The following is a 25,836-nucleotide window of genomic DNA, read 5'->3' on the forward strand; positions in this document are numbered from 1 at the left end:
AGATGCTGAGCTACTGGGAGGCCTTCTTAGAGGAAGATGCTGAGCTACTGGGAGGCCTTCTTAGAGGAAGATGCTGAGCTACTGGGAGGCCTTCTTAGAGGAAGATGCTGAGCTACTGGGAGGCCTTTTTAGAGGAAGATGTTGAGCTTCTTGGAGGCCTTCTTAGTGGAAGATGCTGAGCTACTGGGAGGCCTTCTTAGAGGAAGATGCTGAGCTTCTTGGAGGCCTTCTTAGAGGAAGATGCTGAGCTACTGGGAGGCCTTAGAGGAAGATGCTGAGCTACTGGGAGGCCGCCATAGAGGAAGATGCTGAGCTACTGGGAGGCCTTCTTAGAGGAAGATGCTGAGCTACTGGGAGGCCTTCTTAGAGGAAGATGCTGAGCTACTGGGAGGCCTTAGAGGAAGATGCTGAGCTACTGGGAGGCCTTAGAGGAAGATGCTGAGCTACTGGGAGGCCTTCTTAGACGGAGATGCTGAGCTACTGGGAGGCTGCCTTAGAGGAAGATGCTGAGCTAGTGGGAGGCTTTCTTAGATGAAGATGCTGAGCTACTGGGAGAAGATGAGGATAATGCAGTCCCTTCTTAGAGGAAGATGGCCTTGATGATGAACTACTGGGAGGCCTTCTTAGATGAAGATGCTGAGCTACTGGGAGGCCTTCTTAGAGGAAGATGCTGAGCTACTGGGAGGCTTTTCTTAGACAAAGATGCTGAGCTACTGGGAGGCTTTTCTTAGACAAAGATGCTGAGCTACTGGGAGGCTTTTCTTAGTGGAAGATGCTGAGCTACTGGGAGGCTTTTCTTAGATGCAGATGCTGAGCTACTGGGAGGCCTTCTTAGATGAAGACGCTGAGCTACTGGGAGGCCTTCTTAGAGGAAGATGCTGAGCTACTGGGAGGCTTTCTTAGAGGAAGATGCTGAGCTACTGGGAGAAGATGAGGATTGAGAGAAGGAGATCAAGGAGCCAGAGGAAGTTAAGGAGCTGCTAACTGAGGCCTCGGGGGGGTTATTCAACTGGAATGTAACTATAAACAATGACCCCCTTCTCCTGCGTGTCCCCCTTCTCCTGCCTGTCCCCCTTCTCCTGGGTGTCCTCCTTCTCCTGCGTGTCCTCCTTCTCCTGCGTGTCCTCCTTCTCCTGCGTGTCCCCCCTTCTCCTGCGTGTCCTCCTTCTCCTGCGTGTCCCCCCTTCTCCTGCGTGTCCTCCTTCTCCTGCGTGTCCCCCCTTCTCCTGCGTGTCCTCCTTCTCCTGCGTGTCCCCACTTCTCCTGCGTGTCCCCACTTCTCCTGCGTGTCCCCCCTTCTCCTGCGTGTCCTCCTTCTCCTGCGTGTCCTCCTTCTCCTGCGTGTCCCCCGTTCGTATCCAAGACATCATGCCAGCCTCCCTTTGTTTCAGTCATGCCTCGAATGGCCTTCGGGGTGTATCGGACCTGTGAATTGTAAGGACTTGTAAAATAATAATAATAATAATAATAAATTATTAAATTATAAATAAATAATGTTTTTCTTTTTGGAATTCCTTTTCTTTACTTTTGACTTTTAGAAATTGATTAAAAAGTAAAAACTAATAATAATTGTTATATTATTAGTATTATATTATATTGTGATGAAGTTAGTGTTGAATCATGTTTCGGTAGCAATTTTAAATATTAAAATGTTCAGGTTTGAATAAGACAATGTTTTCCGTTAAGATGCTTATTTCAATAAAGTTGTGTGGTTCATATTATATCACTTGTTTATGTCTTTATTTATACGTACGACTAAATGCTATTTGTAATTTATGTTGATGCTTACTGGTCTCCCGAGTGACACAGAGGTCTTAGACACTGCATCTCAGTGCAAGAGGCGTCACTACAGTACCCGGTTCGAATCCAGGCTGTATCACACCCGGCAGTGATTGGGAGTCCCATAGGGGGCGGCGTACAATTGGCCCAGCGTCGTCTGGGGTTTGGCCGGGGTAGACCTGTCATTGTAAATAAGATTTTGTTCTTAACTGACTTGCCTCGTTAAATAAAGGTTATATAAAATAAAAATAACCCCCCAAAATTGGTGCGTATACAGTCATGTGAAAAAGTAAGTACACTCCCTAAAAAAATATATATATATTTGAGCTACATTTCCACCACATTCATTGATAAAGAGGTAACCCAATTTAACAAATCACACAAAAACCATTAAACTTTGAAAATGTTATGCAATTAAAATATTATTTTTTTTAAATGAATTTTCGTTTCGCGGGAATAAAGTTAGTACGCCTTTTACTTTTAAAATGGCTAAAATTAGCATCGGGTGCAAAATGATTAAAACGTTATTAGAGACATTGGGGAGGATCCAGCCTTCCATAAAGATTATAAACCTTTCTAACTGCCTGTGTATAATGGTTTCTAGCTTCCCTGAACAGCTGCATTTCACGGGGGCTGTTCGACGCTAATGCAGAACGCCATAGGATGTTTTTGTGTTGGTTAAGCACTGAGAGGGGCGTGGCTCTGTAGCACTGAGAGGGGCGTGGCTCTGTAGCACTGAGAGGGGCGTGGCTCTGTAGCACTGAGAGGGGCGTGGCTCTGTAGCACTGAGAGGGGCGTGGCTCTGTAGCACTGAGAGGGGCGTGGCTCTGTAGCACTGAGAGGGGTGTGGCTCTTTAGCACTGAGAGGGGCGTGGCTCTGTAGCACTGAGAGGGGGGTGGCTCTGTAGCACTGAGAGGGGCATGGCTCTGTAGCACTGAGAGGGGGCGTGGCTCTGTAGCACTGAGAGGGGCGTGGCTCTGTAGCACTGAGAGGGGGGTGGCTCTGTAGCACTGAGAGGGGGATATAGGTCTGTAGCACTGAGAGGGGCATGGCTCTATAGCACTGAGAGGGGCGTGGCTCTGTAGCACTGAGAGGGGCGTGGCTCTGTAGCACTGAGAGGGGCGTGGCTCTGTAGCACTGAGAGGGGCGTGGCTCTGTAGCACTGAGAGGGGCGTGGCTCTGTAGCACTGAGAGGTGCGTGGCTCTGTAGCACTGAGAGGGGCGTGGCTCTGTAGCACTGAGAGGGGCGTGGCTCTGTAGCACTGAGAGGGGCGTGGCTCTGTAGCACTGAGAGGGGTGTGGCTCTGTAGCACTGAGAGGGGTGTGGCTCTGTAGCACTGAGAGGGGCGTGGCTCTGTAGCACTGAGAGGGGGATATAGCTCTGTTGCTCTCATCCAGACGTCTATAGACGTGTTAATGTGTTAATATCTAATCTCTCTATAGCCTGGTTAAACCTCACTTACTGGCTCCATAGCCTGGTATGGAAATAGAATAGCACTGTGATGGACACAGCTCTGTCATCCACTCTTATCCTAGACAGCTATAGACCTGTTAACATGTTAATATCTCTCCGTGCTTGTCAAATAGTCCCGGTTTAAGTGATCAGCCTGTGTGTTTTAGTGGCTGGGGTTTCTCAAGTACATTAGGTTAAACATAGTTATGTTTCCCCTGAAGACTGTCGTAGGTAAATTACTATGTTATCGCCGCAACCTAGACCAACAGCCGGCCACGAAGTAAAACAATAATTTTAATAAAGTATGTTTGATCGTGTTCAATGACTGAATGGATGCAATTCGTAACTTGATGAACTTTGCCTCTTTTAACTTGAGTCTAGATCTGTGCAAAAAAAAAATATATATATATACTAGTTTAGTAATGAGTCCTCTGGGGAAACCTACAGCAGTTTGTGTTACAGAGATCCTGAGGTTCTATGGGTTAGTGGTCAGTGTACGGCGTCTCTCTTCTCTTACCCTCCGACCCACTTGTCCTCTTCTTGCTCCGTCTCTGCCCCCTCCCGTCTACAGCAGCAACAGCTCCAGGCTCAGCACCTGTCCCATGCAGCCCACGGTGGTCCTCCCCTCCTGGCCGCCCACCCGTCCGGGCTCCAGCCTCCTGGGATAATCCCAGGGTCTGGGCTGCTGGCCCTCGGAGCTCTGGGGAGCCAGGCTAACCTCCCTGTTAAGGATGAGAAGAATCATCACGACGTGGAACACAGAGGTGATGAAAGGAGTCTTCTAGAAGCCTTACTACTTCTGTATCAGGAGTCTTCTAGAAGCCTTACTACTTCTGTATCAGGAGTCTTCTAGAAGCCTTACTACTTCTGTATTAGGAGTCTTCTAGAAGCCTTACTACTTCTGTATCAGGAGTCTTCTAGAAGCCGTACTACTTCTGTATCAGGAGTCTTCTAGAAGCCTTACTACTTCTGTATCAGGAGTCTTCTAGAAGCCTTACTACTTCTGTATCAGGAGTCTTCTAGAAGCCTTACTACTTCTGTATCAGGAGTCTTCTAGAAGCCTTACTACTTCTGTATCAGGAGTCTTCTAGAAGCCTTACTACTTCTGTATCAGGAGTCTTCTAGAAGCCTTACTACTTCTGTATCAGGAGTCTTCTAGAAGCCTTACTACTTCTGTATCAGGAGTCTTCTAGAAGCCTTACTACTTCTGTATCAGGAGTCTTCTAGAAGCCTTACTACTTCTGTATCAGGAGTCTTCTAGAAGCCTTACTACTTCTGTATCAGGAGTCTTCTAGAAGCCTTACTACTTCTGTATCAGGAGTCTTCTAGAAGCCTTACTACTTCTGTATCAGGAGTCTTCTAGAAGCCGTACTACTTCTGTATCAGGAGTCTTCTAGAAGCCTTACTACTTCTGTATCAGGAGTCTTCTAGAAGCCTTACTACTTCTGTATCAGGAGTCTTCTAGAAGCCTTACTACGTCTGTATCAGGAGTGATGAAGGTGGATGTGTTTGTGTAAATGGTGTAATGATGTCTCCATGCAGCAGTGTGAAGAATACTACCCTAAATTACATCATAAAAAGGTGTGGGGTGGAAAAAAAGTGGCCAAAATTGAATTGTTCGTATTTAGGAAGTGGAATTCGCCGTTTTGGGCGGGATATCCGAACGGACGTTGATATTAGATGGGATAGTATTAATTTTTGTTAAAATTAAAATAAAAAATGTTTTAAATGATCTATGTGACATTACTACATAGCCTACAAGATAGACCAGTCCATTCTGCAGTTTAATTAAACCACAGTTTTAATGACCCCGACACATTAAAAAGACACTCCGGTAGCCCACTCACTTGTCGTCACTGGTCGATCAAAACAGCCAGAGGCTCCATGTGTGTAGCAAGTAAAGTCCGAGATTTCTAATCTATGCAAAATGGAGTTATTATTACATTATTATTATTAATACATTACATTATTTACAGAATGAAGTTGCCTAAGTGATGAGTATTATTTACAGAATGAAGTTGCCTAAGTGATGAGTATTATTTACAGAATGAAGTTGCCTAAGTGAAAGAGTATTATTTACAGAATGAAGTTGCCTATTTACTCCTCACGAGCTTGTTAAGAGGAAAGCACAGCCTTTATACATTCTCTCTGGGTAATGAGCTGGTACATTCTCAGGCTGTGATTTGGCTAGAACAGCTATTCTGATAAAGGAGTTCTGCCCTGCAGTCAAATCTTGTTTTTGATATGCCAACTGACTTGTTTTTCTTTTCATGGCTGGTCATCACTGATTGCCATCTCTCCTGGCCGTGGCCATTTCCTATAAGCAGAGAGTACGGTGAGTTCTGCCAAATTCAATCTCTTTGTTTTTGTGTACTACAAGATAATGAGTATGCATAATATTTACTATTTTCCTTGAATCAAACACTGAACAAAAAATATAAACACAAACATGAAACAATTTCAAAAGATTTCACTGAGTTAGAGTTCATATAAGGAAATCAATTTCACATGACTGGGAATACAGATATGCATCTGTTGGTCACAGATACCTTTAAAATAAAAAGGTAGGGGTGTGGATGAGAAAACCAGTCAGTATCTGGTGTGATCAGAAAACCAGTCAGTATCTGGTGTGACCATTTGCCTCATGTAGCGCGACACATCTCCTTCACATAGAGTTGATCAGGCTGTTGATTGTGGCCTGTGGAATGTTGTCCCACTCCTCTTCAAAGACTGTGTGAAGTTGCTGGATATTGATGGGAACTGAAACACGCTGCCAGTTGAAATCGGGATTCATCCGTGAAGAGCACATTTCTCAAGCGTTGCCATTGGCCATCGAAGGTGATCATTTTGCCCACTGAAGTCGGTTATGACGCTGAACTGCAGTCAGGTCACGACCCCGGTGAGGACGACGAGCAGATGAGCTTCCCTGAGACGGTTTCTGACAGTTTGTGTAGAAATTCTTCGGTTGTGCAAAACCCGGCCTCACAACCGCAGAACACGTGTGACCACGCCTCCCCAGGACCTCCACATCCAGCTTCTTCTCCTGCTGGATCGTTCTGAGACCAGTAACCCAGTAACTTATTCTGATTGGTTGGGCCTGGCTCCTCAGTGGGTGGGGCTATTGTCCTCCCAGGTCCACCCACGGCTGCGCCCCTGCCCAGTCATAGAATCCATAGATTAGGGTCTACTGAAATGATTTAAATTGAACTGATTTCCTTATATGAACTGGAACTCAGTAAAATCGTTAAAAATGTTCCATGTTTCTTCTATATTTTGTTTAGTAAAATTACAACATCATTCCTTAAAGGAGAAGTGGTAGACCTTAAAGGAGAAGTGATAGACCTTAAAGTAGAAGTGGTAGACCTTAAAGGAGAAGTGATAGACCTTAAAGGAGAAGTGGTAGACCTTAAAGGAGAAGTGATAGACCTTAAAGTAGAAGTGGTAGACCTTAAAGGATAAGTGGTAGACCTTAAAGGAGAAGTGATAGAACTTAAAGTAGAAGTGGTAGACCTTAAAGGAGAAGTGATAGACCTTAAAGGAGAAGTGATAGACCTTAAAGGAGAAGTGGTAGACCTTAAAGGAGAAGTGATAGAACTTAAAGTAGAAGTGGTAGACCTTAAAGGAGAAGTGGTAGACCTTAAAGGAGAAGTGATAGACCTTAAAGGAGAAGTGGTAGACCTTAAAGGACAAGTGGTAGACCTTAAAGGAGAAGTGATAGACCTTAAAGGAGAAGTGGTAGACCTTAAAGGAGAAGTGATAGACCTTAAAGGAGAAGTGGTAGACCTTAAAGGAGAAGTGGTAGACCTTAAAGGAGAAGTGATAGAACTTAAAGTAGAAGTGGTAGACCTTAAAGGAGAAGTGGTAGACCTTAAAGGAGAAGTGGTAGACCTTAAAGGAGAAGTGGTAGACCTTAAAGGAGAAGTGATAGACCTTAAAGGAGAAGTGGTAGACCTTAAAGGAGAAGTGATAGACCTTAAAGGAGAAGTGGTAGACCTTAAAAGAGAAGTGGTAGACCTTAAAGGAGAAGTGGTAGACCTTAAAGGAGAAGTGATAGACCTTAAAGGAGAAGTGGTAGACCTTAAAGGAGAAGTGATAGACCTTAAAGGAGAAGTGGTAGACCTTAAAAGAGAAGTGGTAGACCTTAAAGGAGAAGTGATAGACCTTAAAGGAGAAGTGGTAGACCTTAAAGGAGAAGTGATAGACCTTAAAGGAGAAGTGGTAGACCTTAAAGGAGAAGTGGTAGACCTTAAATGAGAAGTGGTAGACCTTAAATGAGAAGTGGTAGACCTTAAAGGAGAAGTGGTAGACCTTAAAGGAGAAGTGGTAGACCTTAAAGGAGAAGTGATAGACCTTAAAGGAGAAGTGGTAGACCTTAAAGGAGAAGTGATAGACCTTAAAGGAGAAGTGGTAGACCTTAAAGGAGAAGTGATAGACCTTAAAGGAGAAGTGGTAGACCTTAAAGGAGAAGTGGTAGACCTTAAATGAGAAGTGGTAGACCTTAAATGAGAAGTGGTAGACCTTAAAGGAGAAGTGGTAGACCTTAAAGGAGAAGTGATAGACCTTAAAGGAGAAGTGGTAGACCTTAAAGGAGAAGTGATAGACCTTAAAGGAGAAGTGGTAGACCTTAAAGGAGAAGTGGTAGACCTTAAAGGAGAAGTGGTAGACCTTAAAGGAGAAGTGATAGACCTTAAAGGAGAAGTGGTAGACCTTAAAGGAGAAGTGATAGACCTTAAAGGAGAAGTGGTAGACCTTAAAGGAGAAGTGATAGACCTTAAAGGAGAAGTGGTAGACCTTAAAGGAGAAGTGATAGACCTTAAAGGAGAAGTGATAGACCTTAAAGGAGAAGTGATAGACCTTAAAGGAGAAGTGGTAGACCTTAAAGGAGAAGTGATAGACCTTAAAGTAGAAGTGGTAGACCTTAAAGGATAAGTGGTAGACCTTAAAGGAGAAGTGATAGAACTTAAAGTAGAAGTGGTAGACCTTAAAGGAGAAGTGATAGACCTTAAAGGAGAAGTGATAGACCTTAAAGGAGAAGTGGTAGACCTTAAAGGAGAAGTGATAGACCTTAAAGGAGAAGTGGTAGACCTTAAAGGAGAAGTGGTAGACCTTAAAGGAGAAGTGATAGACCTTAAAGGAGAAGTGGTAGACCTTAAAGGAGAAGTGATAGACCTTAAAGGAGAAGTGGTAGACCTTAAAGGAGAAGTGATAGACCTTAAAGGAGAAGTGGTAGACCTTAAAGGAGAAGTGATAGACCTTAAAGGAGAAGTGATAGACCTTAAAGGAGAAGTGATAGACCTTAAAGGAGAAGTGGTAGACCTTAAAGGAGAAGTGATAGACCTTAAAGGAGAAGTGGTAGACCTTAAAGGAGAAGTGATAGACCTTAAATGAGAAGTGGTAGACCTTAAAGGAGAAGTGATAGACCTTAAATGAGAAGTGGTAGACCTTAAAGGAGAAGTGGTAGACCTTAAAGTAGAAGTGGTAGACCTGCAGCTCGAATAAAACATCAACCAAGGCGTGAAAAACACCCTAAGTAACGTGCTTTCAGAAACGTTACCAAACGTCCAGACTCTCAGTAATACAAGATGTTGTACGCATGACATTGTGCCAATCTGAAACTTTAACCCGCAATGTTATTCAATTGTGTCCAACTCGAGCTGCTTACTCTGCAGGCCGTGCAGGCCGGGGGATGTCCCTATAGTATTACTGTTTTGTGAATTATTAACTCTTTGTTATAGATTGTCATTATGGTTCTATTACATTCTGTTTCAATCCCAGACGCCTCAGATGGATTAAAAGCCTAGAACCAGCTCCAAACACCACCATGACATCAGCTTGTCCTAGCCAACAGAATGGGCCTGGACTAAAGGCAGCTTGTTTTCAGAAGCTTTCCTCCCTCCCTCACTCTTGTCCCCATCCCCCGTCCCCACCAACAACACTAGACGACAAACTACTAGAGAGAGAGAGAGAGAGAGAGAGAGAGAGAACTAAGCGGCTGTCCAGCAAACAGCCTGTCCTACAGATCGGAACAGAGGTGGGAGGGAGGGAGGGAGGGAGGGGGGGAGGGAGGGAGGGAGGGAGGGAGGGAGAGAGGGAGGGAGGGGGGGAGGGAGGGAGGGGGGGGGCTGATTGATTTGTTATCCCATAAAAAGGGGTCTGCGGAACCAAAACAGTTTTGAGAAATCCTTGGTCTAATCTGACCATCACCCTTAGTTAACTTCTTCTACTAGACTGTCGTGCCGTCTCGCACTTGGTCCATGTTTTAGATCTCATGAAGCGAGAAAGAGAGAGAAACACACACACATAAAAAAAAGAGGTGGCAACAATCTGTATATTTTTGATCTCTTAGAGTAAAGACAAGAAGGAAATCTAAGAGAATCAGGCTGGCTGTGTCTAACAGGCTGGCTGTGTCTAACAGGCTGGCTGTGTCTAACAGGCTGGCTGTGTCTAACAGGCTGGCTGTGGCTGTGTCTAACAGGCTGGCTGTGTCTAACAGGCTGGCTGTGGCTGTGTCTAACAGGCTGGCTGTCTCTAACAGGCTGGCTGTGTCTAACAGGCTGGCTGTCTCTAACAGGCTGGCTGTGTCTAACAGGCTGGCTGTGGCTGTGTCTAACAGGCTGGCTGTGTCTGTGTCTAACAGGCTGGCTGTGTCTAACAGGCTGGCTGTCTCTAACAGGCTGGCTGTGGCTGTGTCTAACAGGCTGGCTGTGTCTAACAGGCTGGCTGTCTCTAACAGGCTGGCTGTGGCTGTGTCTAACAGGCTGGCTGTGTCTAACAGGCTGGCTGTCTCTAACAGGCTGGCTGTGGCTGTGTCTAACAGGCTGGCTGTGTCTAACAGGCTGGCTGTGGCTGTGTCTAACAGGCTGGCTGTGTCTAACAGGCTGGTTGTGTCTAACAGGCTGGCTGTGTCTAACAGGCTGGCTGTGTCTAACAGGCTGGCTGTGGCTGTGTCTAACAGGCTGGCTGTGTTTAACAGGCTGGCTGTGTCTAACAGGCTGGCTGTGGCTGTGTCTAACAGGCTGGCTGTGTCTAACAGGCTGGCTGTGTCTAACAGGCTGGCTGTGGCTGTGTTTAACAGGCTGGCTGTGTCTAACAGGCTGGCTGTGTCTAACTAGCTGGCTGTGTCTAACTAGCTGGCTGTGTCTAACAGGCTGGCTGTGTCTAACAGGCTGGCTGTGTCGAGGGGAAGAGTTGACAACATAGTGCACTACTTTCTCTCTAAGGACCAGGGGAAGAGTTGACAACATAGTGCACTACTTTCTCTCTAAGGACCAGGGGAAGAGTTGACAACATAGTGCACTACTTTCTCTCTAAGGACCAGGGGAAGAGTTGACAACATAGTGCACTACTTTCTCTCTAAGGACCAGGGGAAGAGTTGACAACATAGTGCACTACTTTCTCTCTAAGGACCAGGGGAAGAGTTGACAATATAGTGCACTACTTTCTCTCTAAGGACCAGGGGAAGAGTTGACAACATAGTGCACTACTTTCTCTCTTAAGGACCAGGGGAAGAGTTGACAACATAGTGCACTACTTCCTCTCTAAGGACCAGGGGAAGAGTTGACAACATAGTGCACTACTTCCTCTCTAAGGACCAGGGGAAGAGTTGACAACATAGTGCACTACTTTCTCTCTAAGGACCAGGGGAAGAGTTGACAACATAGTACACTACTTTCTCTCTAAGGACCAGGGGAAGAGTTGACAACATAGTACACTACTTTCTCTCTAAGGACCAGGGGAAGAGTTGACAACATAGTGCACTACTTCCTCTCTAAGGACCAGGGGAAGAGTTGACAACATAGTGCACTACTTCCTCTCTAAGGACCAGGGGAAGAGTTGACAACATAGTGCACTACTTCCTCTCTAAGGACCAGGGGAAGAGTTGACAACATATTGCACTACTTTCTCTCTAAGGACCAGGGGAAGAGTTGACAACATAGTGCACTACTTTCTCTCTAAGGACCAGGGGAAGAGTTGACAACATAGTGCACTACTTTCTCTCTAAGGACCAGGGGAAGAGTTGACAACATAGTGCACTACTTTCTCTCTAAGGACCAGGGATAGAGTTGACAACATAGTGCACTACTTTCTCTCTAAGGACCAGGATGAAGAGGTACAGGGGAGAAGAATGTTCCTATCTGAAAGCCAGAAAATAAATGAGTATCTCGTGACATGTTTCATTATTTAAATGTAGCTCTCATGATAGAAAAGGTTTTTAAAACCGAGATACTCTAATAAAACATTTTAAAAACCGAATAGATTATAATATAGAGGAACCAGATAACGAGTCTTTTCTTTATTTGTAATGAAAGTCTGCTCTGCTGTAGGAAAGGGGGGGGCACCTAGTCAGTTGTACAACTTGTCATGTCTTTGGCATCATTAAACTGAAGATTAATCTTTATCAAATAACTCTCTGTAATTAGCATTTCGTGATTAACTAATTAATCATGTAACTGTAATTAACTAGGAAGTCGGGGCACCAAGAAAAAATATTCAGATTACCAAGTTATAATTTTCCTAATATAACTTTTCAGATATTTATGATATCTGATCAATTAGTCTTCTGATTAATGAATTATTTATTTTACCTCACGTTAGTCTCATTCCAAACATCGTAAATTGTCGGTTATCTGCACGAACCCAGTCTTCACTAAGAAGTGAATCCATACATCAATTGTCTTAAAATCATTTATTTACTAACTAAGTAATTCACAGAAATGCATAAACAAACAGTAGATTACAAGTTACAAGAAAATGATAACGGAGTTTCCCTAGTGGGATAAACCGGCATCGCGGCTTGGTGTACAAAAGCGAAGTGGGGGTCGACTGAGATGAGACAACACACAGTTGATAATTATAACAATTGAAATGCTAATCCTTTGCACATGAACGTTCACTCATTCGGGAACAATTGCAATCAATACATATATATTTACGCTCAGTGTGTCGTCGGGATTTCTGTTGAAAAGTTTGTTTCTGTTGGAGAGTTTGTCCGCCCTCTCTATCATGGTTAGAATGGTTAGTTCAGAGTGACATTCATTCATGTCGTTATAGAATGGATGTTTCGGCGGTTGTTGTTCTTCACGTTCAATGATACTGAATTCCTAGCTGCAGACTAGTAATCAATATCAAAGACTTGTTCTTATTCTGTCGGTATCGATAGTCTAAGAGTTTAACCACGTGGTATGGTTAGAAGATTCAGCAATGGTCTACAACCTTTGTCCTCCCGTGATTGAGGGAAACATGGTCTGTTGAGAAATTCTCAAAGTTGGGTTTTATTCGGGAATTGCAGAAAAGGATGCCCGACCCTAACTGGGCTCATGGGCGGTCCTCTGATTTCGTTAAACTCAAAAGGGAATTGGAGTTTCCTTCATTAAACAGTCCAAAATCATATTACACAATTTTACAAACAGTATCATCCTCACTCATTCATATTATACAATAATTAAATGTAAACCTCATATCTGAGGCTATTAAATAAACAGCGTTATGGTAATGTGGTCACACCGTCTCCCATGAGCTTCCCCAAGTTGTAACAAACGGACCAGTTCGTAGCTGGATTCTTCACCGATCTTTTATACCTTCTCCAGAACATAAATGTTGTTCGGACCTCAAGTTCTGTGAGGTGGAAGAAATTCCTTTGTTCTCTATGAAAATTCACTTTGTCTCTATACTGTGGCCATGAGGAGATCATCTCCTCCAGGAATTTATGACCTCTCTCTGACCACAGCAGCCTGGGTGTAGGAGACAAGGAGAGGGGAATGGGGCTTGCTGTTCCCAAAGAGGGCAACGTCATGACAAACTGAATGCATTGAACTGAAATGTGTCTTCCCGAAATTGAACCCAACCCCTCTGAATCAGAGAGGTGCGGGGGTGCTGCCATAATCGACATCGACGTCTTCGGCGCCCAAGTGGGTTAACTACCAGGTGCAGAACGATAGTGGGTTTTCGTCTTCCTCTGATGAGGAGTAAGATAGGTCGGACCAGTTTGCAGCGTGGTGTGTGTCCATTGTTATTAGATGAACACGGAAATAACAAAATGACAAAGAGAAACGACCAAAACAGTTCTGGCTGGTGCAGACACACAACAGAAAACAATCACCCACGAAACACAATAGAAAACAGGCTACCTAATTATGGTTCTCAATCAGGGACAATGATTGACAACTGCCTCTGATTGAGAACCATACCAGGCCAAACACAGAAATACCAAATCATAGAAAAACTAACATAGACAACCCACCCAACTCACGCTCTGACCATACTGAAACAAAGACATAAGGTGAGAACGTGACAGACAGATTCTTACCATGTCCTTTTTTTGGGGATTCGATCCAGCAACATTTGGGTTACTGGCCCAACGCTTGAACTACTTCCTGTGGTGTTAATCCCTGTGGCAGCAGCGTGAAACGACCAGTCATTTCCCTTTCTGGGTTAAACCCAGGGATTATAGTACAAATCTCCCGTTAATCATTTTCTAGAAAGCAGATGAACTTGTTGTCAAAGTGTGAACAGCGATGGAATTAACATATTTTAAAGACAGAATTATCACTTGCTATATGTTATTTTTATTTATATATGTTATTTCTTCCAGAATAACGTCTCCCCGACCGACAGCCTGAGAACAGCCAGTGAGAAACACAGCTCCTCCGACTACAGTCTGGACTCTAAGAAACGCAAAGTGGACGAGAAGGACAGTATGAGCAGATACGTAAGTCCCCTCAGTCCCGTATATCCACCCTTAGCTCCTAGCTCCTTGCCCCCTAGGCACTAGATCTGAGAGTGCTGAATTAGTTGTAAGCAATATGGAAACAATTCCAGCTGGCCTATCAGAGGGCAAGATGGCGCCATGACCACATTGTTTACACCAATCCAATCGTCAGATCTACAGTAGTGCTCCGGGGCTAGGCTAGATTGGGGATTCAGGGCTGTTGACAGACACAATGGATTGGTATGAAGGCTGTTGACAGACACAATGGATTGGTGTGAAGGCTGTTGATAGACACAATGGATTGGTGTTAAGGCTGTTGATAGACACAATGGATTGGTGTGAAGGCTGTTGATAGACACAATGGATTGGTGTGAAGGCTGTTGAGACACAATGGATTGGTGTGAAGGCTGTTGACAGACACAATGGATTGGTGTGAAGGCTGTTGACAGACAATGGATTGGTGTGAAGGCTGTTGATAGACAATGGATTGGTGTGAAGGCTGTTGACAGACACAATGGATTGGTGTGAAGGCTGTTGACAGACACAATGGATTGGTGTGAAGGCTGTTGAGACACAATGGATTGGTTTGAAGGCTGTTGATAGACACAATGGATTGGTGTGAAGTCTGTTGATAGACACAATGGATTGGTTTGAAGGCTGTTGAGACACAATGGATTGGTGTGAAGGCTGTTGAGACACAATGGATTGGTGTGAAGGCTGTTGAGACACAATGGATTGGTGTGAAGGCTGTTGAGACACAATGGATTGGTGTGAAGGCTGTTGATAGACAATGGATTGGTGTGAAGGCTGTTGATAGACACAATGGATTGGTGTGAAGGCTGTTGATAGACAATGGATTGGTGTGAAGGCTGTTGATAGACACAATGGATTGGTGTGAAGGCTGTTGAGACACAATGGATTGGTGTGAAGGCTGTTGAGACACAATGGATTGGTGTGAAGGCTGTTGATAGACACAATGGATTGGTGTGAAGGCTGTTGATAGACACAATGGATTGGTGTGAAGGCTGTTGAGACACAATGGATTGGTGTGAAGGCTGTTGACAGACACAATGGATTGGTGTGAAGTCTGTTGAGACACAATGGATTGGTGTGAAGGCTGTTGATAGACACAATGGATTGGTGTGAAGGCTGTTGAGACACAATGGATTGGTGTGAAGGCTGTTGACAGACACAATGGATTGGTGTGAAGGCTGTTGATAGACACAATGGATTGGTATGAATGCTGTAGATGTGCTGGTTTATAGAAAGGTATTTCATGTCATGTTGACTGCTTCTCCAATGTTCCTCTCTATAGGACAGTGATGGAGATAAGAGTGATGACCTGGTCGTAGATGTGTCCAATGAGGTAAACAACATGCAGGTGTAATACTACAGGTGTATTACTACAGGTGTATTACTACAGGTGTATTACTGCAGGTGTATTACTCAGTAGTCTCTACTGATAACAACATACAGGTGTATTACTACAGGTGTAATACTACAGGTGTATTACTACAGGTGCATTGCTACAGGTGTATTACTACAGGTGCATTGCTACAGGTGTATTACTACAGGTGTATTACTACAGGTGCATTGCTACAGGTGTATTGCTACAGGTGTATTACTACAGGTGTAATACTACAGGTGTATTACTACAGGTGTAATACTACAGGTGTATTACTACAGGTGTAATACTACAGGTGTATTACTACAGGTGTATTACTACAGGTGTAATACTACAGGTGTATTACTACAGGTGTAATACTCAGTAGTCTCTACTGATAACAACATACAGGTGTAATACTACAGGTGTAATACTCAGTAGTCTCTACTGATAACAACATACAGGTGTAATACTACAGGTGTATTACTACAGGTGTATTACTACAGGTGTAATACTACAGGTGTATTACTACAGGTGTATTACTCAGTAGTCTCTACTGATAACAACATACAGGTGTAATGCTACAGGTGTATTACTACAGGTGTATTACTACAGGTGTATTACTACAGGTGTATTACTACAGGTGTATTAATACAGGTGTATTACTACAGGTGTAATACTACAGGTGTATTACTACAGGTGTGTTACTACAGGTGTAATACTACAGGTGTATTACTACAGGTGTAATACTACAGGTGTAATACTACAGGTGTATTACTACTGCCTCTACTGATAACAACATACAGGTGTAATACTCAGTAGTCTCTACTAATAACAACATACAGGTGTATTAATTCAGGTGTATTACTCAGTAGTCTCTACTGATAACAACATACATGTGTATTACTACAGGTGTATTACTACAGGTGTAATACTCAGTAGTCTCTACTGATAACAACATACAGGTGTATTACTACAGGTGTAATACTCAGTAGTCTCTACTGATAACCACATACAGGTGTAATACTCAGTAGTCTCTACTGATAACAACATACAGGTGTATTACTACAGGTGTATTACTACAGGTGTAATACTACAGGTGTATTACTACAAGTTAAATACTACAGGTGTAATACTCAGTAGTGTCTACTGATGATAACATACAGGTGTAATACTACAGGTGTAATACTCAGTTGTCTATACTAATAACAACATACAGGTGTAATACTACAGGTGTAATACTCAGTAGTCTCTACTAATAACAACATACAGGTATAATACTCAGTAGTCTGTCTATACTAATAACAACATACAGGTATAATACTCAGTAGTCTATACTAATAACAACATATAGGTGTAATACTCAGTTGTCTCTACTAATAATAACAACATTGTAGACCTCCACAAGTCTGGTTCATCCTTGGGAGAAATTTCCAAACGCCTGAAGGTACCACGTTTATCTGTACAAACAATAGTACGCAAGTATAAACACCATGGGACCACGCAGCCGTTATACCGCTCAGGAAGGAGACGCGTTCTGTCTCCTAGAGATGAACGTACTTTGGTACGAAAAGTGCAAATAAATCCCAGAACAACAGCAAAGGACCTTGTGAAGATGCTGGAGGAAACAGGTACAAAAGTATCTATATCCACAGTAAACGAGTCCTATATCGACATAACCTGAAAGGCTGCTCAGCAAGGAAGAAGCCACTGCTTCAAAACCGCCATAAAAAAGCCAGACTACGGTTGGCAACTGCACATGGGGACCAAGATCATACTTTTTGGAGAAATGTCCTCTGGTCTGATGAAACTAAAATAGAACTGTTTGGCCGTAATGACTGTAATGAATGTTTGGAGGAAAAAGGGGAAGGCTTGCAAGCTGAAGATCACCATCCCAACCGTGAAGCACGGGGGTGGCAACATCATGTTATGGGGGTGCTTTGCTGCAGGAGGGACTGGTGCACTTCACAAAATAGATGGCATCATAGATGGCATCTTGAGAGCAACATCTCAATACATCAGTCAGGAAGTTGAAGCTTGGTCACAAATGGGTCTTCCAAATGGACATTGACCCCAAGCATACTTCCAAAGTTGTGTTAAAATGGCTTAAGGACATCAAAGTCAAGGTTTTGGAGTGGCCATCACAACGCCCTGACCTCAATTCTATAGATAATGTGTGGGCAGAACTGAAAAAGTGTGTGCGGGCAAGGAGGCCTACAAACCTGACTCAGTTACACCAGCTCTGTCAGGAGGAATGGGCCAAAATTCACCCAACTTATTGTGGGAAGCTTGTGGAAGGCTACCTGAAATGTTTGACCCAAGTTAAAAACAATTTAAAGGCAATGCTACCAAATACTAATTGAGTTTATGTAAACTTCTGACCCACTGGGAATGTGATGAAAGAAATAAAAGCTGAAATAAATCATTCTCTCTACTATTATTCTGACATTTCACATTCTTAAAATAAAGTGGTGATCCTAACTGACCTAAAACAGGGAATTCTTACTAGGATTAAATGTCAGGGATTGTGAAAAACTGAGTTGAAATGTATTTGGAGAAATGTGTATGTAAACTTCTGACTTCAACTGTACTGTATCCCGGCACGTCGTAGTGACTTAGTACAATAAGGGGTGTGGTTGCTGGATTTTAGTGGGCGTGGTTTGTCCTGTAAGTGTGTTTCCATAGTTACTTAGGCGTGTCCTCAAAGTGATTGTTTGTTTATTTGTTTGTTTACTCCAGGACCCCGCTACCCCTCGGGCTAGCCCCGCTCACTCGCCCGAGGGGAACAGCATCGGTAAGCCCCGCCCCCAGAAGGACACGCCCACCAGCCCCGCCTCTGTAGCGTCGTCCAGTAGCACGCCCTCCTCCAAGAACAAGGAAAACCATGTAAAGAACGTTGTGTGTGTGTGTGTGTGTGTGTGTGTGTGTGTGTGATTGCGTCAGTGTGTGTGTGTGTGTGTGTGTGTGTCTGTGTGTGTGTGTGTGTGTGTGTGTCTGTGTGTGTGTGTGTGACGAGAGAGTCACAACTCCTTCCAGAGTTTAGACTGCTATTTATTAAAACCCTATTAGTTACAATACAGATTAAGATAGTTCTTCCAGAGTTTTAGTGGGAAACAGACAGGACAGGGAAACAGACAGGACAGGGAAACAGACAGGACTGGGAAACAGACAGGACAGGGAAACAGACAGGACTGGGAAACAGACAGGACAGGGAAACAGACAGGACAGGGAAACAGACAGGACAGGAAAAAGGAAGGACAGGGAAACAGACAGGACAGGGAAACAGACAGGACAGGGAAACAGACAGGACTGGGAAACAGACATGAAAGGGAAACAGACAGGACAGGGAAACAGACAGGACAGGGAAACAGACACGACTGGGAAACAGACAGGACAGGGAAACAGACAGGACAGGAAAAAGGAAGGACAGGGAAACAGACAGGACTGGGAAACAGACAGGACAGGGAAACAAACAGGACAGGGAAACAGAACGACTGGGAAACAGACAGGACAGAGAAACAGACAGGACTGGGAAACAGACAGGGCAGGGAAACAGACAGAACAGGGAAACAGACAGGGCAGGGAAACAGACATGACTGGGAAACAGACAGGGAAACAGACAGGACAGGGAAACAGACAAGACAGGAAAACAGACAGGAATGGGAAACAGACAGGACTGGGAAACAGACAGGACAGGGAAACAGACAGGAATGGGAAACAGACAGGACAGGAAAAAGGAAGGACAGGGAAACAGACAGGACAGGAAAACAGACAGGAATGAGAAACAGACAGGAATGGGAAACAGACAGGACTGGGAAACAGACAAGACAGGGAAACAGACAGGAATGGGAAACAGACAGGACTGGGAAACAGACAGGACTGGGAAACAGACAGGACAGGGAAACAGACAGGACAGGGAAACAGTCAGGGCAGGGAAACAGACAGGACATGGAAACAGACAGGGCAGGGAAACAGACAGGACTGGGAAACAGACAGGGAAACAGACAGGACAGGGAAACAGACAAGACAGGGAAACAGACAGGACAGGAAAAAGGAAGGACAGGGAAACAGACAGGACAGGAAAACAGACAGGAATGGGAAACAGACAGGAATGGGAAACAGACAGGACAGGAAAAAGGAAGGACAGGGAAACAGACAGGACAGGAAAACAGACAGGAATGAGAAACAGACAGGAATGGGAAACAGACAGGACTGGGAAACAGACAGGACAGCGAAACAGACAGGAATGGGAAACAGACAGGACTGGGAAACAGACAGGACTGGGAAACAGACAGGACAGGGAAACAGAAAGGACAGGGAAACAGACAGGGCAGGGAAACAGACAGGACAGGGAAACAGACAGGGCAGGGAAACAGACAGGACTGGGAAAAAGACAGGGAAACAGACAAGACAGGGAAACAGACAGGACAGGAAAAAGGAAGGATAGGGAAACAGACAGGACAGGAAAACAGACAGGAATGGGAAACAGACAGGACAGGGAAACAGACAGGAATGGGAAACAGACAGGACTGGGAAACAGACGGGACTGGGAAACAGACAGGGAAACAGACAGGACTGGGAAACAGACAGTTAAAGCCACTGAAGTGTGACTGCAAATCAGTTGGCGGGCCCACATTTGTTAATCCCTCTCCCTCCATCGTCCTCTCTCCGTCCCTCCCCCTCTCTCTCTCCTCTTGTGCAGAATGACAAGTCATCAATGCCAGGCCTGAAGTCGACCACCCCCACCCCTCGTAGCGACGCCCCCACCCCAGGCACCTCCACCACTCCTGGGCTGCGGCCCATCCTGGGCAAACCCCCTGGCATGGAGGCTCTAGGTTAGTACTGCATTCTCACTGGTAATCTCTGCCTGCATCCCAAACTCTCTCTCTACTGTGACTGAGTGTGTTGCTCCCTCTGAGTCTCTCTCTCTCTCTCTCTCTACTGTGACTGAGTGTGTTGCTCCCTCTGAGTCTCTCTCTCTCTCTCTACTGTGACTGAGTGTGTGGCTCCCTCTGAGTCTCTCTCTCTCTCTCTCTACTGTGACTGAGTGTGTTGCTCCCTCTGAGTCTCTCTCTCTCTCTCTCTACTGTGACTGAGTGTGTTGCTCCCTCTGAGTCTCTCTCTCTCTCTCTCTCTACTGTGACTGAGTGTGTTGCTCCCTCTGAGTCTCTCGCTCTCTCTCTCTACTGTGACTGAGTGTGTGGCTCCCTCTGAGTCTCTCTCTCTCTCTCGCTCTACTGTGACTGAGTGTGTGGCTCCCTCTGTGTCTCTCTCTCTCTCTCTCTCTACTGTGACTGAGTGTGTTGCTCCCTCTGAGTCTCTCTCTCTCTCTCTCTACTGTGACTGAGTGTGTGGCTCCCTCTGAGTCTCTCTCTCTCTCTCTCTCTACTGTGACTGAGTGTGTGGCTCCCTCTGTGTCTCTCTCTCTCTCTACTGTGACTGAGTGTGTGGCTCCCTCTGTGTCTCTCTCTCTCTCTCTCTACTGTGACTGAGTGTGTGGCTCCCTCTGAGTCCCGTAGAGCGGAGCCCAATTGGCCCGGCGTCGTCCGGGTTTGGCCGGTGTAGGCCGTCATTGTAAATAAGAATTTGTTCTTAATTAACTGACTTGCCTAGTTAAATTAAGGTTAAATAAAATACATCTCTCTGTCCTCTGCTGTGACCCTGGAGTGTATTTATTAGTAATGTGTTCCACCTCTCTCTGTCCTCTGTCCTCTGCTGTGACCTGGGGTGTATTTAATTTGACAAACTTCTGGGGGTTTGTCTAATTATTCATTAACCAGGGTCTTACAAACTTCTGGGAATTTTGTCAAAACTATAGTGACAGTTGAGTTCAACCATTTTGGATAAAAAAAAATTCTCGTGACACGTGACAATATATAATACCAAACATACTGTATATTCATAACGTCATCAACAACAGCAGTAATGTGATGATAATTATCCTCCTCCTCCTCTCCAACAGCTCTGAGGACTCCCCTGTACCCTCCCTTCGTTATGATGGGTCATCATCCTGAGATGAACGGAGGTCTGACCAGCCCTGGCGTCTACGCTGGACTGCACGTCTCCCCTCAGATGAGCGCTGCCGTTGCAGCGTACGGACGAACGCCCATGGTGAGACATACTACACACGCTGCTGATTCCTAGCGTCCCTATCTATCTTAGGTGTGGGTTTGTGCGAGTCATTGTAGAGGTTATTATAATGTTCAATCTTTTATTTAAAACATTTTTTTGTAGGTGTTTACTATAGATAGTCTCCAAAAATTACGTCCTTTTTGGAGGTACGGAGAATTTAGTTTTTTAGCCAAAACTGTTAAGAGTGAGCAGCTGGATTCCAGCAGCTCCATTTTTATTGGATCTTCCCTTTCAACAGCCCTCCCACCCACATGCCCGTAGAAGCAGTATGTTCTGTTCGTCACTGTTTTTACGACCAGATAGGAAACATTTTGGAGACTTGTTCCGTGTGCTAGTTTGCAACATTGCAGAAAATGGAAGAAAACCTGGTAGTAAAAACGATTTATCCAGAAGTTGGTCTATACCCAACATCCATCTGATGAGGTCTATACCCAACATCCATCTGATGAGGTCTATACCCAACATCCATCTGATGAGGTCTATACCCAACATCCATCTGATGAGGTCTATACCCAACATCCAGCTGATGAGGTCTATACCCAACATCCATCTGATGAGGTCTATACCCAACCTCCAGCTGATGAGGTCTATACCCAACATCCATCTGATGAGGTCTATACCCAACATCCAGCTGATGAGGTCTATACCCAACATCCACCTGATGAGGTCTATACCCAACATCCAGCTGATGAGGTCTATACCCAACATCCACCTGATGAGGTCTATACCCAACATCCAGCTGATGAGGTCTATACCCAACATCCAGCTGATGAAGTCTATACCCAACATCCAGCTGATGAGGTCTATACCCAACATCTATCTGATGAGGTCTATACCCAACATCGAGCTGATGAGGTCTATACCCAACTTCCTGTTGATAAGGTCTATACCCAACTTCCTGTTGATGAGGGTATACCCAACGTCCTGTTGATGAGGTCTATATCCAACCTCCAACTGATGAGGTCTATACCCAACTTCCTGTTGATGAGGTCTATACCCAACGTCCTGTTGATGAGGTCTATATCCAACCTCCAGCTGATGAGGTCTATACCCGTCATCCTGTTGATGAGGTCTATACCCAATATCCTGTTGATGAGGTCTATCTATACCCAACATCCTGTTGATGAGGTCTATACCCAACTTCCTGTTGATGAGGTCTATACCCAACTTCCTGTTGATGAGGTCTATACCCAACATCCTGTTGATGAGGTCTATACCCAACTTCCTGTTGATGAAGGCATTACACCGTCTCTGAACACATTATGAGTGGGCACCTTTGGAGCTCCGCCCACGCAAGGCATTTGATTGGTTGTGACGTGTTTGCGAGGCGTTACTGATTTAAACAGCGCTTCCACCCATCTCCTTTCTACCATTACCTTCACCAGGCTGTCCATGTAAGGAAGCCTGCTTCTCCGCAAGGCTACTCTGTATGTTATTGTAAAGAGTATGTTGCGTAGGTTATGTCTTGTTGTCCCTGTGTTTGTTCTGTTGCAGGGATTTGATCCTCATCCCCACATGAGACCGGGTCTTCCAGCCAGTCTCACGTCGATATCTGGAGGAAAACCGTGAGTACCGTGTACACTCTGGGTTCTGCTCTTAGTCTGTCTGTCTGGATGTCTCTCTGAGTACCATATACACTCTGGGTTCTGCTCTTAGTCTGTCTGTCTGTCTGAGTACCATATACACTCTGGGTTCTGCTCTTAGTCTGTCTGTCTCTCTGAGTACCGTATACACTCTGGGTTCTGCTCTTAGTCTGTCTGTCTCTCTGAGTACCGTATACACTCTGGGTTCTGCTCTTAGTCTGGATGTCTCTCTGTCTGTCTCTCTGAGTACCATATACACTCTGGGTTCTGCTCTTCGTCTGTCTGTCTGTCTGTCTGTCTGTCTCTCTGAGTACCGTATACACTCTGGGTTCTGCTCTTAGTCTGTCTGTCTCTCTGAGTACCGTATACACTCTGGGTTCTGCTCTTCGTCTGTCTGTCTGTCTGTCTCTCTGAGTACCGTATACACTCTGGGTTCTGCTCTTAGTCTGTCTGTCTCTCTGAGTACCGTATACACTCTGGGTTCTGCTCTTAGTCTGTCTGTCTCTCTGAGTACCGTATACACTCTGGGTTCTGCTCTTAGTCTGTCTGTCTCTCTGAGTACCATATACACTCTGGGTTCTGCTCTTAGTCTGGATGTCTCTCTGAGTACCGTATACAATCTGGGTTCTGCTCTTCGTCTGTCTGTCTGGATGTCTGTCTGAGTACCATATACACTCTGGGTTCTGCTCTTAGTCTGTCTGTCTCGCTAAGTAGCGTATACAATCTGGGTTCTGCTCTTCGTCTGTCTGTCTGGATGTCTGTCTGTCTCTCTGAGTACCGTATACACTCTGGGTTCTGCTCTTAGTCTGTCTGTCTGTCTGAGTACCGTATACACTCTGGGTTCTGCTCTTCGTCTGTCTGTCTGTCTGTCTGTCTCTCTGAGTACCGTATACACTCTGGGTTCTGCTCTTAGTCTGTCTGTCTCTCTGAGTACCGTATACACTCTGGGTTCTGCTCTTAGTCTGGATGTCTCTCTGAGTACCGTATACAATCTGGGTTCTGCTCTTCATCTGTCTGTCTGGATGTCTGTCTGAGTACCATATACACTCTGGGTTCTGCTCTTCGTCTGTCTGTCTGGATGTCTGTCTGAGTACCATATACACTCTGGGTTCTGCTCTTAGTCTGTCTGTCTGGATGTGTGTCTGTCTTTCTGTCTCCGTCTGGCTCTCTCTCTCTGGCTGTCTCTCTGTCTGGCTGTCTCTCTGTCTGTCTTGCTCTCTCTCTGTCTCTCTCTCTCTCTCCCTGTCTGTCTCTCTCTCTCCCTGTCTCTCTGGCTGTCTCTCTGGCTGTCTGTCTCTCTCCCTGTTTGTTTCTCTCTCTCCCTGTCTGTCTCTCTCTCTCTCCCTGTCTCTCTCTCTCTCTCCACGTCTGTCTCTCTCTCTCCCCGTCTGTCTCTCTCTCTCCCTGTCTGTCTCTCTCTACCTGTCTGTCTCTCTCTCTCCCTGTCTCTCTCTCCCTCCCTGTCTCTCTCTCTCTCTCTCCACGTCTGTCTCTCCCTCTCCCTGTCTGTCTGTTTCTCTCCCTCCCTGTCTGTCTCTCTCTCTCCCTGTCTCTCTCTCTCCCTGTCTCTCTCTCTCCACGTATGTTTCTCTCACTCCCCCTTCTGTCTCTCTCTACCTGTCTGTCTCTCTCTCTCCCTGTCTCTCTCTCTCTCCACGTCTGTCTCTCTCTCTCTCTCCCTGTCTGTCTGTCTCTCTCTCTCTCCCTGTCTCTCTCTCTCTCTCTCCCCCTTCTGTCTCTCCCCCCCATCTGTCTGTCTCTCTCTCTCTCCCTGTCTGTCTCTCTCTCTCCCTGTCTCTCTCTCTCTCCACGTCTGTCTCTCTCTCTCCCCCTTCTGTCTCTCTCTCTCCCCGTCTGTCTCTCTCCCTGTCTCTCTCTCTATCTCTCTCCCCGTCTGTCTCTCTCTCTCCCTGTCTCTCTCTCTCTCTCTCTCTCTCTCCCTCTCTCTCTCCCTGTCTGTCTCTCTCTCTCCCCGTCTGTCTCTCTCTCTCCCTGTCTCTCTCTCCCTGTCTGTCTCTCTCTCTCTCCCTGTCTCTCTCTCTCTCTCCCCGTCTGTCTCTCTCTCTCCCTGTCTGTCTCTCTCTCTCCCCGTCTGTCTCTCTCTCTCTCCCTGCCTCTCTCTACCTGTCTGTCTCTCTCTCTGCCTCTCTCTACCTGTCTGTCTCTCTCTCTCTGCCTCTCTCTACCTGTCAGTCACTCTCTCTCTCTCCCTGTCTCTCTCTCTCTCTCTCTCTCTCTCTTCATGTCTCTCTCTCTCTCCCCGTCTGTTTCTCTCTCTCCCTGTCTGTCTCTCTCTCTCTCCCCGTCTGTCTCTCTCTCTCCCCGTCTGTCTCTCTCTCTCCCCGTCGGTCTCTCTCTCTCTCTCCCCGTCTGTCTCTCTCTCTCCCTGTCTCTCTCTCTCTCTCTCCCCGTATGTCTCTCTCTCTCTCCCCGTCTGTCTCTCTCTCTCCCTGTCTCTCTCGCTCTCTCCCCGTCTGTCTCTCTCTCTCTCCCTGTCTGTCTCTCTCTCTCCCTGTCTCTCTCTCTCTCCCCGTCTGTCTCTCTCTGTCCGTCTTAGATGGTCCTTCAGTCCTACGCTACCTATCTCTTAGAATAACAATAATCAGGGTCATGTTCATTACTGTAACAAAACCTCTTGCAATGGAAAGTTAGTGTTTGTTATTGGATAACTCCAACTAGTCCCTTCCTGTTTCAGTCCGTTTTCTTCCATTTGGTACCAAATGAACACTACCCAGCAGTACTAACGAGAGCCTATGGCTCATCTTCCAGAGCCTACTCCTTCCACGTGAGTGCGGA

General features: G+C 45.4%; 1 protein-coding gene across 6 annotated transcripts in view; it reads left to right on the forward strand.

The window, feature by feature from the left end:
* Window positions 1-25,836, forward strand: part of tle3a (TLE family member 3, transcriptional corepressor a) — a 98,950-nt gene that overhangs the window by 54,707 nt on the left and 18,407 nt on the right. For 5 of the 6 annotated variants that reach the window (XM_036968665.1, XM_036968660.1, XM_036968661.1 and 2 more), the window contains 9 exons: window positions 3,805-3,997; window positions 5,558-5,568; window positions 13,825-13,941; window positions 15,257-15,307; window positions 18,065-18,211; window positions 20,028-20,160; window positions 21,288-21,436; window positions 22,952-23,022; window positions 25,810-25,836. The exon at window positions 25,810-25,836 is cut by the window's right edge and continues 223 nt beyond it. In XM_036968665.1, coding sequence (XP_036824560.1) covers window positions 3,805-3,997; window positions 5,558-5,568; window positions 13,825-13,941; window positions 15,257-15,307; window positions 18,065-18,211; window positions 20,028-20,160; window positions 21,288-21,436; window positions 22,952-23,022; window positions 25,810-25,836 — 899 coding nt within the window. The remainder of the gene's footprint in view (window positions 1-3,804; window positions 3,998-5,557; window positions 5,569-13,824; window positions 13,942-15,256; window positions 15,308-18,064; window positions 18,212-20,027; window positions 20,161-21,287; window positions 21,437-22,951; window positions 23,023-25,809) is intronic. The other variant, XM_036968662.1, reaches the window with a different exon arrangement.

This window comes from Oncorhynchus mykiss, chromosome 30, assembly GCF_013265735.2.
Source record: "Oncorhynchus mykiss isolate Arlee chromosome 30, USDA_OmykA_1.1, whole genome shotgun sequence".
Taxonomy (NCBI): Eukaryota; Metazoa; Chordata; class Actinopteri; order Salmoniformes; family Salmonidae; genus Oncorhynchus; species Oncorhynchus mykiss.